We start from the raw sequence: 13,013 nt of genomic DNA, 5'->3' as shown, positions 1-13,013 counted from the left end.
AAACATCTATACAAATATATTAAAAGGCATGCGAAAACAAGAAACTGTGCCACGTGGCGCTCTCCCTAGGGAGGTTTAGTTCATGTAATCTATGTACAATAAAAATACTAAGAAATCGCATAGTGTAGGATTTGATCCCGAGACCTCAAATACATATACTAAAATTTTAACCACTAGGCTAAGTTGTATTTAGTGTTATTATCATAAAGTACTATACTAATAAATGGATTTTTTTTCTTACCCGGGCCTAAAAACTAGTTCTTGAGTATATCATGCTCACGGTACACCTAGATGTATCATAAAATTTAGATAATGAATCGAATCAAGATTAAAATTAAGTAAATTCGACTTAGCCGAACTATTAATTTGATAATGCTCGACTCGACTATTAGTTTAACCTCGGCTCAAGCTCGAATCCATATATTTAGGCTCGGCTCGAGCTCGTCAGTCTCGAATACCGAGACGACGTCGTGAAGCTCGTACTCTCCTCTCCCCATTGTTGCATAAGAAAATCCTTTCACTAGAAAAAAAAACGCAGAGCAAAGGTGAAAAAAAGAGTAGAGGAGAGAGAAAATGAGCTTGTCGACGGCGTCGTATTTGGCAAGAAGAGCAGCTCAGAAGCAGAGAGTTCGCATTCTCTACCGTAAAGCTCTACGAGAAACCCTCAATTGGGCTGTTCATCGTCATCTCTTTTACGAAGATGTATTATCATTTTCCCCCAATCTCAAACCCTAATTTTATCCCAATTTTTAGGGTTTTCTTTGATCTGATTCTATTACTTTCTTCCGATCTTCTTGTTTTGCAGGCTGATGAGCTCCGGAAAAAGTTCGAAGTCAACAAAAATCTGGTACTTTTTTTTTTTATCTTTGATAAATTTTTTTGATGTAATGTAGGAATAAAGTTACCTTGTTTCAGTCGGGAGTTTGCATTTCTTAGTCAATGCTATGTATCTATTATGATATGAGATAGATTGGGAGGATTTCTGACTTGGTATATGCTGTATGATGGTTTGAATTGTCGTGTTTTCGATCGATTGCTCTAAGTAAGACGCAATTTATTTGATTAGATAGTTAAATGGATTGATTAACTGAATTTTATTAGTGTGGAATTTGAGATTTATGATCCTTTTATCATGCCATTAAGATGAAGATAGTGTTGTTGGTATCAGTTTCAGGAATGTGAGTGAAATAATCTGTTGCGTGCTGAACAGGTTTTGTTATCGTTGTTTTAGTTTATGTCGTCTGTTTCTTACGAATATCTTTTTTATGGTGTTGCAGCAAGACCTTGATGCAATTGATAGAATGATTGCTGCTGGTGAAGCTGAGCACAATAAGTGGCGACACCCTGATCCTTATATTGGTAAGCAATGACTTAACTATTGTTGCAGAATTATAGTGGGTGGGTTAGATTATAGCTCATTATCTTTTTAGAACAAGCCTTTATCAGTGATCGATTGGTATGCAAGTTTTATTTCTATCTCGAAGTGGGATGCTTCATTCAATTGTTTAATAAAACAGATTTTGCCTTTGTTTCCTTCTACGTGAAATGCTTACTTCAAATATGGTTTCCAAGTGCTATTCCTTTATGTTAGCTGCAATGGCTATAACAAAATTAAGAAAATGTTTCCTCTTCGCTCTATCCCTCCATTGATGCAATGCATTCGAAGAAGATGATAGCAGAAATACCTTTGGTCTTCATTTGGTTCTGCATTCAAGATCGTTTGAGATGCTTGAATATGGCTGCTGTAGAAAATTCCGTCTTAACAGATACTAGGTGTGAAGTATGTCAAAGCACGGTTAGACTAGTGATTTCTTGGAAATCCGTCAACGTAATTGATGGATAGCATTCTACAATGTAGTTTTTGATGTAAACCTTATTGCTTACGTGTCTTTTGAGTTACTATCCAGTCTCCATTTTATTCTTTCCCTAATCTGTTCAATTAAGGTGCAGTGTGGATTCTGTTAATATATTACATGTTTGACAAGTTCTATAAAGTGGGTCAATGTTGAAAAGTTTTCTAGTTTCTATCAACTAATATGTCAATGCCCTATTGCACCTGCAAGAGAAGTTAATGAACTCATACAGTTCTGTTTGTCATATAGAGTTATAGACACTATGTATCTCATATCTTTTTTAACCACTCTGCAGTTCCATGGGCACCTGGCGGTTCAAAGTTCTGCAGAAACCCAGAGCCACCTAAAGGGGTATGTGCTGTCTTTGTGCTGGTAGCAGAGTGTTTAATTTTTTTCTTTAGCACAATTATTCTGTTTTTATACCTACATTTTCTGATTCTTTAGTATGTTCATTTAGCAATGTGGCCTACTGAAGTGGAAAGAGAGAAATGCATTACATTGTATATCAACATTGACATTTTGGCAAACTGGTAGAGTTTAGGTTGTAGTCCTTGATAGTCACTGTAGTTCATCATTTTGAACCACTGTCTCTTGTTTATGACCTATGAAAAGTTTTAAGAGTTTCTTGTTGAAGCTCCAGTGTTTTCATGATGTGATTGATCACCTACGAATACTGTCAAGCTCCTTTCATTAAATTTAATAATTAGTGTTATTCTATTGTGAATTGCATGCTTCTTTTTATGAATTTTTAGTAGTACACGGAGCTCAAGTCATACTGCATTTTTCGGTGAAAAAAACTTATTGTAGACACTTGCATTTGCCAATTACTAGCCATGGACACCATATAGTTGTTTAACCTTGTGGTGTTGGTTGTTCTCTTTGTATATAGAAAAAGTTCAGCTTGTGGCCTGATATATTGCATAATTACGTACTGATGGCTGATAACAAAAACTTAAGTGAATATCTAACTGGAGATACAAGTTGATAAAGACACCTACAACTAATACATGAATAACGTAAAGAAGGTTAATATTGATTTATTGAAGGATAAATAGGATACTGCAATATTGTAAAAAGGCCCTCGATGCTGTTTGTAAGAACAAAGAAGATACCCGAGACTGATCAAATTTTCGAGGGATAAAGCTTATGAGTTATACCATGAAATTGTGGGAGAGTGTGATAGGGTATATATGGAGGAAATGTAGAAGCCTTTTATAGATAGTTTGATATAGTGTGATAAGCCATACATCTGATGAGACAGATGATGAGCATGATAGGGCAAGGAAGAATGATACATGTTTATGATTTTCATTGTCTTGGGGATGGCTTATGAGTTATGATGTGGTATCGAGTGACGTGCTTTAGTAGGCAATGTACAATAAGGGTATACCATCTAGATACATCGACTTAGTTCATGATTTGTATGGGGACATAAATGAAGTGCTAGAACATGGGAGGACTAGTAGAGGATTGCCCTATTATGGTATGACTACACTAGGTTCTTCTACATTAAGACTTTTCCCTTTTGCACCAGTACTAGATGAATTATCCAAGGTGAGATATTGTAGCTCAATGTATTTTACGTACGGCTTTGTATTGTGGATGAGACTAAAGTTGAAATTCATGTTAAATTGGAGCAATAGAGATGAAGGCTAGAATTTTGAGGGTTTAGGCTAGGTCGGAGTATGACTGAGTACATAGAGTGCAATTTGAAGTAATGGGAGGGAGTCAAGCTAGGATGTAGTAATATTGGATGGTAAGGAGCTGTCCCATAAAGGAGCCTTTTAAAATGCTTGAGACAATTTTACAGAGTAATAGTGATATTGACCAAGATGTGACCCACAGGATCCAATTATAATGATTAAATTAGTGTAGGTTAATATATATGATCTTGTGCGATTGTAGCGTATATCTTATTTAAGGTGAAAAGTATAATTCTGCAATAAGGTTAGACCAGTGATAAGAGTGTTAGCATTTAGGAAGGATTATGTCGAGAGGATGGGGGTAGCAGAGAATAGAGATGCGTATGTTGAGATGGTTGTGTGGCAACACCTTGATAGATAGAATCTGGATTGAAGATACTGTAGATATGGAAATAAGATAAGAGACAGTTGCATATGTTAGTTTAGAAATGTGAGACATGGACTAGATGACGGACATCTAAGAGATGTAGAGGCGTGAAATTCTGGAGATTTTAAAAGAAGTCCTGGGGGGGGGGGGTATTTGGAGTTGGCGCTAAGAATGATATAGAAAATTGGTCTTGTGGGAGTGTATAACACTTGGTAGAAGGGAATAAAGGCAATGAAGCTATCTGGACGACCACCAAATTTTGATTTATGCAGTGGAATCATCCTAGTTTGAGATGCTACTTAGAGTCTTGGACCAAATTTTGCTTTGGCTTCTTGTAATAAATTAATAACCTAAATTTACCCCCCGGAGGGCTGAGAGGCTACTTTGACTAATCTTTTTTGTGTACAACATTCGCTTAGCAAGGAATTATTTCATAGGCTTCATATCGTGCTAGTGAAGGCGGAGATCTGTCTGAGTCATCAGAATCATGGATTGCTATTATCAGAAAAGGCATCCATAATTTGAATCATAGGACAGGGAGGTGTTGGTGCAAGTCTAAAACATTCCTTCTCTAAGGATTGGATTAATCTTCTGAAGCAATAGTCTGATAAAGCATATACTTTCATGGAAGGCTAACAGCACTTGAAGTGTGTGCTCATGGTCAATTTCGAGAGGCAGTAACCAGTGCAGTTCTCTTCAGAGTTATATTGGGATGTACTGAGTTTGAAAGAGATCTTTATAGGATGGGGCATTTTATTTAAAGATCAATCACTCTAGAACCAGTAAAAACTTCACTTGAAAACTAGAAGAAATTAAATTGTGAAAGCCGATGCCAATTGCTAACATTCGAGTCACTTTTCATTGAACAGATTATTGTCTGTTAGCCATTGCCAGCAGTTGGGAACTTTGGTGATATCTTCCATTCCTAGAAACTAACATCATCATTTCTTCAAAAAAAGAACTAACATCATCAAGAATATACTCTTTGTTACAAGCCACCCCTCTGTAATTATACTATCGGCAGGCTACATCTCTGTAATTATGCAGTACCTCAATCCACTCGACTGAAACTTCTTCTTGCTCTGATTTCCTTCAAACAGCAGACTAGGCTGTTAAATAGTTTTAATGAGTAATTTATATCGATATGAATCGAACTGAATACTGCTATGCCAGCTCTCATTACTTTTCTACTATCTTGAGCTCTAGTTTGTGCTGATACAACTATGTTGCTTGTAAGTGTGGATCATTTACATTGGAGCTTGATTCCTGTGGGCTTTTTTTTTTTTTTTTTTTTTTTTTTTTTTTTTTTTAAACTTTTTCTTCTTGCTCTGATGCAAAGATCTTGATTATATGATGGTGATTTGATTGGTCCTATACTCTTATTTTTGAGTTCTGATTTCTATTTCCCTTGCTGGTTTCCAAAACTTGCCTATTGCAGATTGAGATTATTTACAACTATGGCCAGGAAGAGGCTGAGCTAAAGTAGCTACATATCCTTAATGCATTTAATAAGGTTTCTTGTGCTCCATTTGTTTTTCTCGGTATTAAATCCTTTACAAGTGGGTACATGGGGAAAATATGGAGAATCAAATTGATACTTGAGTATATTTTGCCCAAGTCTGGGTGAAATATGCTTTTGCTTCCAGTAATCTTTGTCTTATTTGTTTTTTGACTGGCTGATGCAGATGAGATTACCCTGTCTGTGATGGGAAGATAGCGATGAAGAGTCTTTCCCTGTTTTGCATTTAACTGCACTTCAAACAGTTTGAGATGTTACAGTTTCCTGTTTTGTAATTTACTTAGGTTCTCTGCAGTTTATGTTCACTATTTGGAAAATTTGCACAGAGGAATTGTTGATTTTCTAAATAATATACTCTTTTGCATTTGTAAACCAAGTTTTCTACTCTCTTAAAGGCGTAACCGGATAATATGAGAACACAGTTTGTGAGGGCTCTCTGTCAGGCTCGCGTCTGTTGTTGCCACCATGACTCACAATCGAGTTGGGGTTTGACAAACCATTGATAGATTGAAAGCCAAAGCTTACTGTCGCGCAGCACTAGGATTATGGATCCAGGATGAAGTAGAGTTTATGAAGCCAATATCAAAAGGTTAGTCTAAGCTCTACTTCGCTCAAAGTTCTACACTTCTACCCATACGTGCGCACAATTGACCTTGTGAGAATTTCACCAATAGCTAGATGCCTATTATGCGTAATCATGTAAATCATAATTTAAGGCTTATGAAATAAAAGGACCCCTCATAAAACTAGTTACCAACTTACCATTACCTTAAATTATTGACAAGTTTAGGATATAAGAATTGTGATGCTATCAGTTGTCGACTTGTCGTAGACTCAGTGGCATTGACATTAAGTACACAAATTCTTAATTCGTCACACTGTTAGTTAATAATATCCCCCTCGGACCTCGGTACATAGAGTCTAAATGTCTAAGTTGTGTCTAAGTCTAACTGTACTTTGAGAGGTGGTTACTAAGTCTCATAATTATTTTTTTTTGGATCCATATATAGGGTCGGGTCGGGTCGGGTCGGGTCCAGCTGGACCCTAGACCCGGACCCTAAATTTTTTTGCGGACCCGGACCCGGACCCTAAGGGTCTGAAAAATTGGACCCTGACCCAGACCCTAAGGGTCTGGAGGGTCTAGAGGGTCTGGAGGGTCCAGGTCTTTATTTTGCCAAATTTTTAGCATTATTAATATCAATAATCATTTGAAATTCGTATGAAACAAACACAAAAAAATCGCATGAATCAAACACAAGAATTCGCATGAAACAAACACAAACATATAAATTGAAAAAAACGAAACAAACACAAACTTACAAACGAAAAAAAAAAGAAACAAACACAATTCCAAACATATAAACTGAAAAAAAACGAAACAAACACCAATATACAAACTGAAAAAAAAAAGAAGAAACAAACACAACTTACATAAGAGTTCAGAATGGGTGTTTTAGTTTATGTTTTAGTCATTTAGAAAATCAATTTGTTTTTTTTAAAGTTAAAATGTATATATTAAATAAGTTTTGGGGTCTAATGGTCGGGTCTGGGTCCAAAATTTTAAGACCCGGACCCGAACCCTAAAAAATTCACTTGGACACAAACTCGGACCCGGACCCTTAGGGTCTGAAAAAGTTGGACCCAGACCCTTAAATTAGGGTCGGGTCCAACAGGGTCTGGGTAGGGTCCTGGACCCATGCCCATCCCTATATATGAGTCATGAAGGCAGTACAAAGTACAAAGAAAAGGGAGGAGAATTTGAACATGTTCACAGCACCTCAATCTTAACAATTAGGTCAAGACATCCTTGGTACTAAGTTGCATAATAAGGTTTACAGATAATACATATATGTATCACAGGTAAGTATTATTTAGGTTGTCATAAGATTATTACTAATGTATATACGAGAATATGTTCTTATGTCTCTTATAAAGCTTTCAGCGTTGTGTTTGGATAGAGAAAAAGGAAGGAAAGGAAAAAAAACTTAGAAAGAGTAATGAAATTTCTTTCCAAACCTTTCTATTATTGGGAAGGTTTGTTTCTCACAAAATGTTTATCCAAATGGAGGAAAATCCAAACAAGTTGTTAGCGAGATTATCGAAATGTGTTACCAAACCACTACTATATCATAGTAACACATGAGCAAGTGAATAGTGCAAAAAGTGAATTGCTGTAATTTTTAGCAAACAGAAATATGTTTTATTTTTAGGAATATTTGCTTCTAAAATACAACCTTTTGGTCATTCGTAAATAATAATACAACTTTTTGATTATTCGTGAATAATGAAACTTTTATACCCTATTTTCTTTGAGTAGGATAAAACCTATAAAATCGATAAATTTGAACACTTGACGGTGCACAATTGGTGAAAATGTTACATATAAAGATTGCTTAGAACCTACAAAAGAAAATAAATTACCAATTTTTTAAGTAAAATTTCATTTTATCCTACTCAAAGAAAATTGAGTATAAAAATTGCATTGTTCCAAAATAATCAAAAAATGAAAAGATTGTTATTATTATTTACAAATGCGCAAAATGTTGCAATATTAGAAGCTATTATTCCATCATTTTATAGGAGCACTATATTTAATGTAATGTCACCAACATTAATTGGACAAAGTTCAAAAGTGGCTTTTCCATGCTCAACTAAGGTCTCCTTTCACCAACCCAAAAATTAATGGTGGAATTTCCCCCTAATCAAGTAGGAAGCTTAACAAATAAAAACCCTTCAAAAGATATGACAAGCGTTAGAGTTCAATTGGGTTCAAGTGGAACTAGTCAATTGTAGCAATTTAAGTTTTGGGGTTTGACTTATCTTTAGGCACCAACGCATTTTCTCCCCCAGAAAGTATTCTCACATTTCCGATATTAGACAACTTGTCCCATATTGTAACATTTTTGTAATTTTATTAGCAACTTAATTCAATACAATATAGTATAACATTCACTTAATATGATAAAATGCAACCAAAATATGATATAATAGTCAAGCGACATGATAAGATGGTGTCAAACTGTCAAGATATGATATACTAATCATCTAATATATCAACTAAATTTTAAATAACAAACCCAAATAAGCATATATACAAAATAAATATTTATAATTATAATTTTTTCATATTAATATTTGTCATAAAAATTACATAAATGCTATGATATTGGACAAAATTGTCCAATATCAGATATGGGAATATCGGTGCTCTTTTCTCTCCCCCTTCAAATACGCATTTTCTCTCTCCTCTGTATGAATTTATGTGGTTCTCTTATTACCAGATCAGTCAAAATAAACGAAGGAATAGTAGTAATGTAACAGAAATAGTCACCTCATTTTATAAACAAGAGAACAAGTCATCTTACTCCATCTAACAAGCCTATAATGACTCCTATTAAATATTAACCCACTTCATACGAATGGCCAAGTCAGTGGAAGTAAAGCTGATTATGACATCTAAATCTCAGATTTTAGTTCTTCTTCTTCAATTATAACCATTGACTATAAACCTAGTTCAGTAACAGAACTTAATACATCAACATTCCTTTCCTCCTGTCATTCTCTCCTACATATTTCTCTGAAGTTTTTACACCTCGTTTCGACATCAAAATCTGGGTGAATGGATGATGAAGTGGCTAAGGCAGAGAGAAGAGGCTGTAAAGATACTGTTCGGGTTATTGGGTTCGTGGTTTCGTTGCTCTTGCTCGTATGGTTAGTCCATATGGGATATAGATTGACAACGGAAACACGAGATATTGGAAGTGGTGATGCTGAGGGTGGCTATGTAGCTCTTGTTTTCGGAGTTGTCACGGTGGTGTTCGGTTTGATATATTTCATCATTGGGTTGACTATTGTTGTAGAGTTAGCTATGGAGTTGATAGCTTGGTTGAAACAGGAAGATACAAGAACTATCAACCGAGGTAACAACACATTCAACTTATAGTTCATTGCTTGCAACATCCTGGAAAGAGTAATTACTCAATAATTTGGCAACTAACAAAGGCTAAAAGTCTATCATGTCCTTAGTAATATCTTCTTCCTTGACCAACAGCTAACTCTAGTTCGGTTCATTAATTCACCAAGTAGTACTTGATGTAGTTAGTAGAGCTCACCTTGTGATCACGAGGTCACATATTTGCTTCCTTATCGCCCACTCCCAAGAGTCCGACCTGCAAACAAGAATTCCTAATCCACTAGGGTCTTTATCCTTATAATACATCAATAAGAAAAAGTGTGGTCACATTTGCCAAAAGTATTAGTTGCCTAATATCGTTATGCAAACAGAATTTTCTCTGCAGACAATCCTCTTGAAATAGAAAGTTACAAGAGACAAACATAGCAGGGAAAAACAATGTACTGAGCTAAATCACATATTAACTATTATTGCACACTTACATGCATCAGATTTTGCTTACTTATTTGTTACCGGCTAACAGTATGTATATGTTAACAGAAAAGGAGCAGAAGACAATTTTTCAGATCTTCATGCAAGTTTCGGCCACCATGATTTCGATGTTCATGCTCATGTGGACAATATACTATGGGTATAAGCTAGCAGCAGAAGCTCAAAATGTTATTGTATACAACCGCTTGGCATTCTTGATAGGAGTTATTACCATGGCTTTTGGGTTCACATATTTTATAATTGGGATTGCCCTAGTAGCAGATTCTGCACTACATCTCACAGGTCGACTACAACAGGATGTCACTGAAAGTGATCCACTCTTAGACAGAGACCTTAATACAAGTCTTCTGGTGTAATAAAATAAATAACCAAAGCAGCAACCACTGACTCCAGTTTTTGGTTCAGACTGCTAACAAGCTGATACAGTACAACCTGAATCTTGTACAGCATTATGTCTACCGTGCATGAATAAACAAGGCCCGGACTTTACAATCCTGCAGCAGGATTAAGTGCTTGCTAAAGGCTGGAGTATTGGGGGAGACGAAGATACTGAACGTGCAACCTATTTCGATCAAGAATTCAAGACACAGACACTAGAGATGCATTTAAGAAGAACGCTTGTCCTGAGCGTGTTCCATTGGACTACATAAGATCACAACCAACTGATCGCAACCTGACTCTTGAATGATGATTTAGATCACTAGAGCAGGACAGACGGCTAACTAGTGCCACTCAATTACATCAGTAAATATTCTTATTTTGTAGAGGCAAATCCATTTGCTTCCAGTTAAATCACAAGTGCTACTAGGGAAAATATTTTTGTATTCAAACATGTTTCTCCATTGTAAGCTAGCCCTACTCCAAAAGATGAGCTAGTCAGATTCTTTTGAGTAATTGTGTAATTTTCTAACCAGCAATTGTATCTAATTCTGAATTGATTCACTTGATCAAATGAAATTAAGTGTCCAAACGCTTATAAATCATCCCTAAACGCGAACCTTCCATTGAACCAATAAAGAAATTTCAAAATGTTCCTCAAAGCACACTATAAGATACATCTAATATATCTCACAGAGCACATTCCAACCAATGAAGGCCTGCATATAACTCTCAATACAATGATTAGTGCTACGTACCTCCCAAGATGGTGTAAAGAGAGTTCTATTCTAAGAAATAAACCACTCTTTGACACAAAACACCTCCACCACTCATCGTCATCGACCACATTACATTCCTATCGGCAACTTGTACCGTTAAATCTGAGGTACAATCGTCCTACAAACCCCCTGGGACCGAACACATTGTGTTGTATGCCTCCTGGCGATAAACAGTGAACATAGAATCCCTCTAATTCAATATAGCCAATGGAAAAACAGTACACTAGCTAATCTAGGTATGTAACTCTAACCTTACTGCTTACATTATCCAATTCAACAAACTTCTGTTTCATCCTTCACAACATATGGGAAATAGATTGTCCTCAACTCAGAAAAGAGAAACACTCAGTCTTTTCTACCAGAGAAACCCTAATTTCACCTCAGCAACATACCTTCCCAAAACAATAAAAATCTCCCCTTTACAGGAATAACCACAAAACCCCATTAAAACAAACAAAACAAGTAATTTGAACGAAATTCACATCAACAAACAACCCAATTATAACTCATATTCCAAGCATAGAAATAAAACTACCCAATATTCAAAATCAAAAATTGATACCAACCCAATTCAAAATTCAAACATAGAAATATATTATTGATAAAAAAAAGCTCATATAGCATCCAAAACATCAATTTTCAGCAACTATCAGCTGAACTTAAACGAAAAAAAAATGAGGAGAGAGAAAATTAAATGAGCTTGAAAGGTAGAGGCCATGGAGTAGAACTTGGAACCTCAACTTTGTCTTTAATTCTCTGAATCATATCTTTCTTCTTGGGTCTAGAATTACCATAAGACCCTTTAAATCTCTTCCCTCTTTTGGTTCTCTTGTCCCCTCTTCCGCAAACTATTGCATCTGAAAATGATGATGAAGAAGACACCATTGATGATGAAGAAATTGGAAGCGCTGGATTTTGATGGGTTGACATCATTCTTCTTGCAAATGAGCTGCAAATACGCATCATCGCCATTTTTTGTTGCGTTTTTGCTGGAAAGTTTAAGAGGGTGTTTTCAATTGAATTGGGGTTTTAGGAGATTTTGATTGAGTAAAATAGTTTTTTTTGCGTTTTGGGTTATTTGGGGAAGAAGAAGTGTGAGATCGGATTTGTTGATGCTGAAATTGTGAACTTCACTTAGGGCCCAATTAGCCCATGGTAGCAAACCTCATATCAAGCTTGTTTATTTTTACAATAAATCATAATTGGTAGAAAAAATAGCTTTAAAATTTATTTCGTCACAAAACAATGACATTTTTTAACGATCTATATATTAATTACATAAGTATTCGCTTATAGAATAGAGATATATTGGTTGAGGTGATGCTCCAAATTGAGAGTCCCAAATTCAAATAGAACAAATTACAGCAAAATAAATTGTTGCAATGAAAAAAAAAAGGAGAAAAACATTATATATATAATCTCTATTACATAAGGGAAGGGGGGGACCTATGGTGTCCTCTTTTGAACTGACTATTTTGCCCCCCTTTTCCTTACTTAATTACAAAAATAATATCAATACCAAAATGGGGATTCAAACAAAGCTATCGGAAATTAAATTTCAACATCATTCCCAAATCACTTATGTTAGGAAACTTTACAAATCTCTTTCTAAATCACGTCCAAGAAATCCCGCAAATCACTAAACTTTACAAAAAATTAAAAATTAACTGACAAACCAAAACTAATATAGTAGCGCGTAAATACATAAAAAAAAAACATTCACAAAATTCACTTACAAATCATTGTTCTCAAGAACTCACAAATTTCACTTACAAATTATTCTTTACCTATACACGCTATGCATAAAAATCTGTAAAAAAAAAACATTAAATTTCGACGGGGATATCACACATTTGTCCATCAGCGATTTGCAAACTTCCAAAAAGGTACATAATTGTTTTAATCTTCCAAGTTATTTCAAATTAGTTGAAAAAACAATAGCAATTGTTATTGTAGCGACTAACAAAAAAAGGGAGATGATAGCAATTAGTTAAAAAGGACTTAAATTT

At 35.3% G+C, this 13,013-nt stretch overlaps 3 protein-coding genes across 3 annotated transcripts; 2 read left to right on the top strand and 1 right to left on the bottom strand.

Moving 5' to 3' along the window:
• Positions 1–470: 470 nt before the first annotated feature.
• On the top strand, positions 471–5,814 carry LOC104904252 (NADH dehydrogenase [ubiquinone] 1 beta subcomplex subunit 9). Its single transcript, XM_010692454.4, has 6 exons — positions 471–702; positions 806–847; positions 1,278–1,359; positions 2,149–2,204; positions 5,362–5,436; positions 5,609–5,814. The coding sequence occupies exons 1-5, from the start codon at positions 574–576 to the stop codon at positions 5,407–5,409; spliced, it is 357 nt and encodes a 118-aa protein (XP_010690756.1). The 5' UTR covers positions 471–573; the 3' UTR covers positions 5,410–5,436; positions 5,609–5,814.
• A 227-nt stretch (positions 5,815–6,041) lies between these two features.
• LOC104904251 (hypothetical protein) lies at positions 6,042–10,760 on the top strand. Its single transcript, XM_010692453.4, has 2 exons — positions 6,042–9,362; positions 9,896–10,760. Exons 1-2 carry the CDS (start codon positions 9,062–9,064, stop codon positions 10,201–10,203), a joined length of 609 nt encoding a protein of 202 aa, XP_010690755.1. The 5' UTR covers positions 6,042–9,061; the 3' UTR covers positions 10,204–10,760.
• An 814-nt stretch (positions 10,761–11,574) lies between these two features.
• LOC104904250 (30S ribosomal protein S31, mitochondrial) lies at positions 11,575–12,077 on the bottom strand. Its single transcript, XM_010692452.4, has one exon. It carries the CDS (start codon positions 11,974–11,976, stop codon positions 11,695–11,697), a length of 282 nt encoding a protein of 93 aa, XP_010690754.1. The 5' UTR covers positions 11,977–12,077; the 3' UTR covers positions 11,575–11,694.
• Between the last annotated feature and the right edge of the window lie 936 nt (positions 12,078–13,013).

This window comes from Beta vulgaris, chromosome 9, assembly GCF_026745355.1.
Source record: "Beta vulgaris subsp. vulgaris cultivar EL10 chromosome 9, EL10.2, whole genome shotgun sequence".
Lineage (NCBI taxonomy): Eukaryota > Viridiplantae > Streptophyta > Magnoliopsida > Caryophyllales > Amaranthaceae > Beta > Beta vulgaris.
Note: the sequence above shows the minus strand (reverse complement) of the source record. Positions and strands in the feature narration are given on the sequence as shown.

Bases quoted from the DNA above. Each gene is read 5' to 3' on its own strand.
- LOC104904252 (XM_010692454.4), top strand. From the start codon at position 574: ATGAGCTTGTCGACGGCGTCGTATTTGGCAAGAAGAGCAGCTCAGAAG. The intron at 703-805 runs GTATTATCATTT...CTTGTTTTGCAG, and splicing joins GTCATCTCTTTTACGAAGAT to GCTGATGAGCTCCGGAAAAA. The intron at 2,205-5,361 runs GTATGTGCTGTC...TGCCTATTGCAG, and splicing joins ACCCAGAGCCACCTAAAGGG to ATTGAGATTATTTACAACTA.
- LOC104904251 (XM_010692453.4), top strand. From the start codon at position 9,062: ATGGATGATGAAGTGGCTAAGGCAGAGAGAAGAGGCTGTAAAGATACT. The intron at 9,363-9,895 runs GTAACAACACAT...ATATGTTAACAG, and splicing joins TACAAGAACTATCAACCGAG to AAAAGGAGCAGAAGACAATT.
- LOC104904250 (XM_010692452.4), bottom strand. From the start codon at position 11,976: ATGGCGATGATGCGTATTTGCAGCTCATTTGCAAGAAGAATGATGTCA.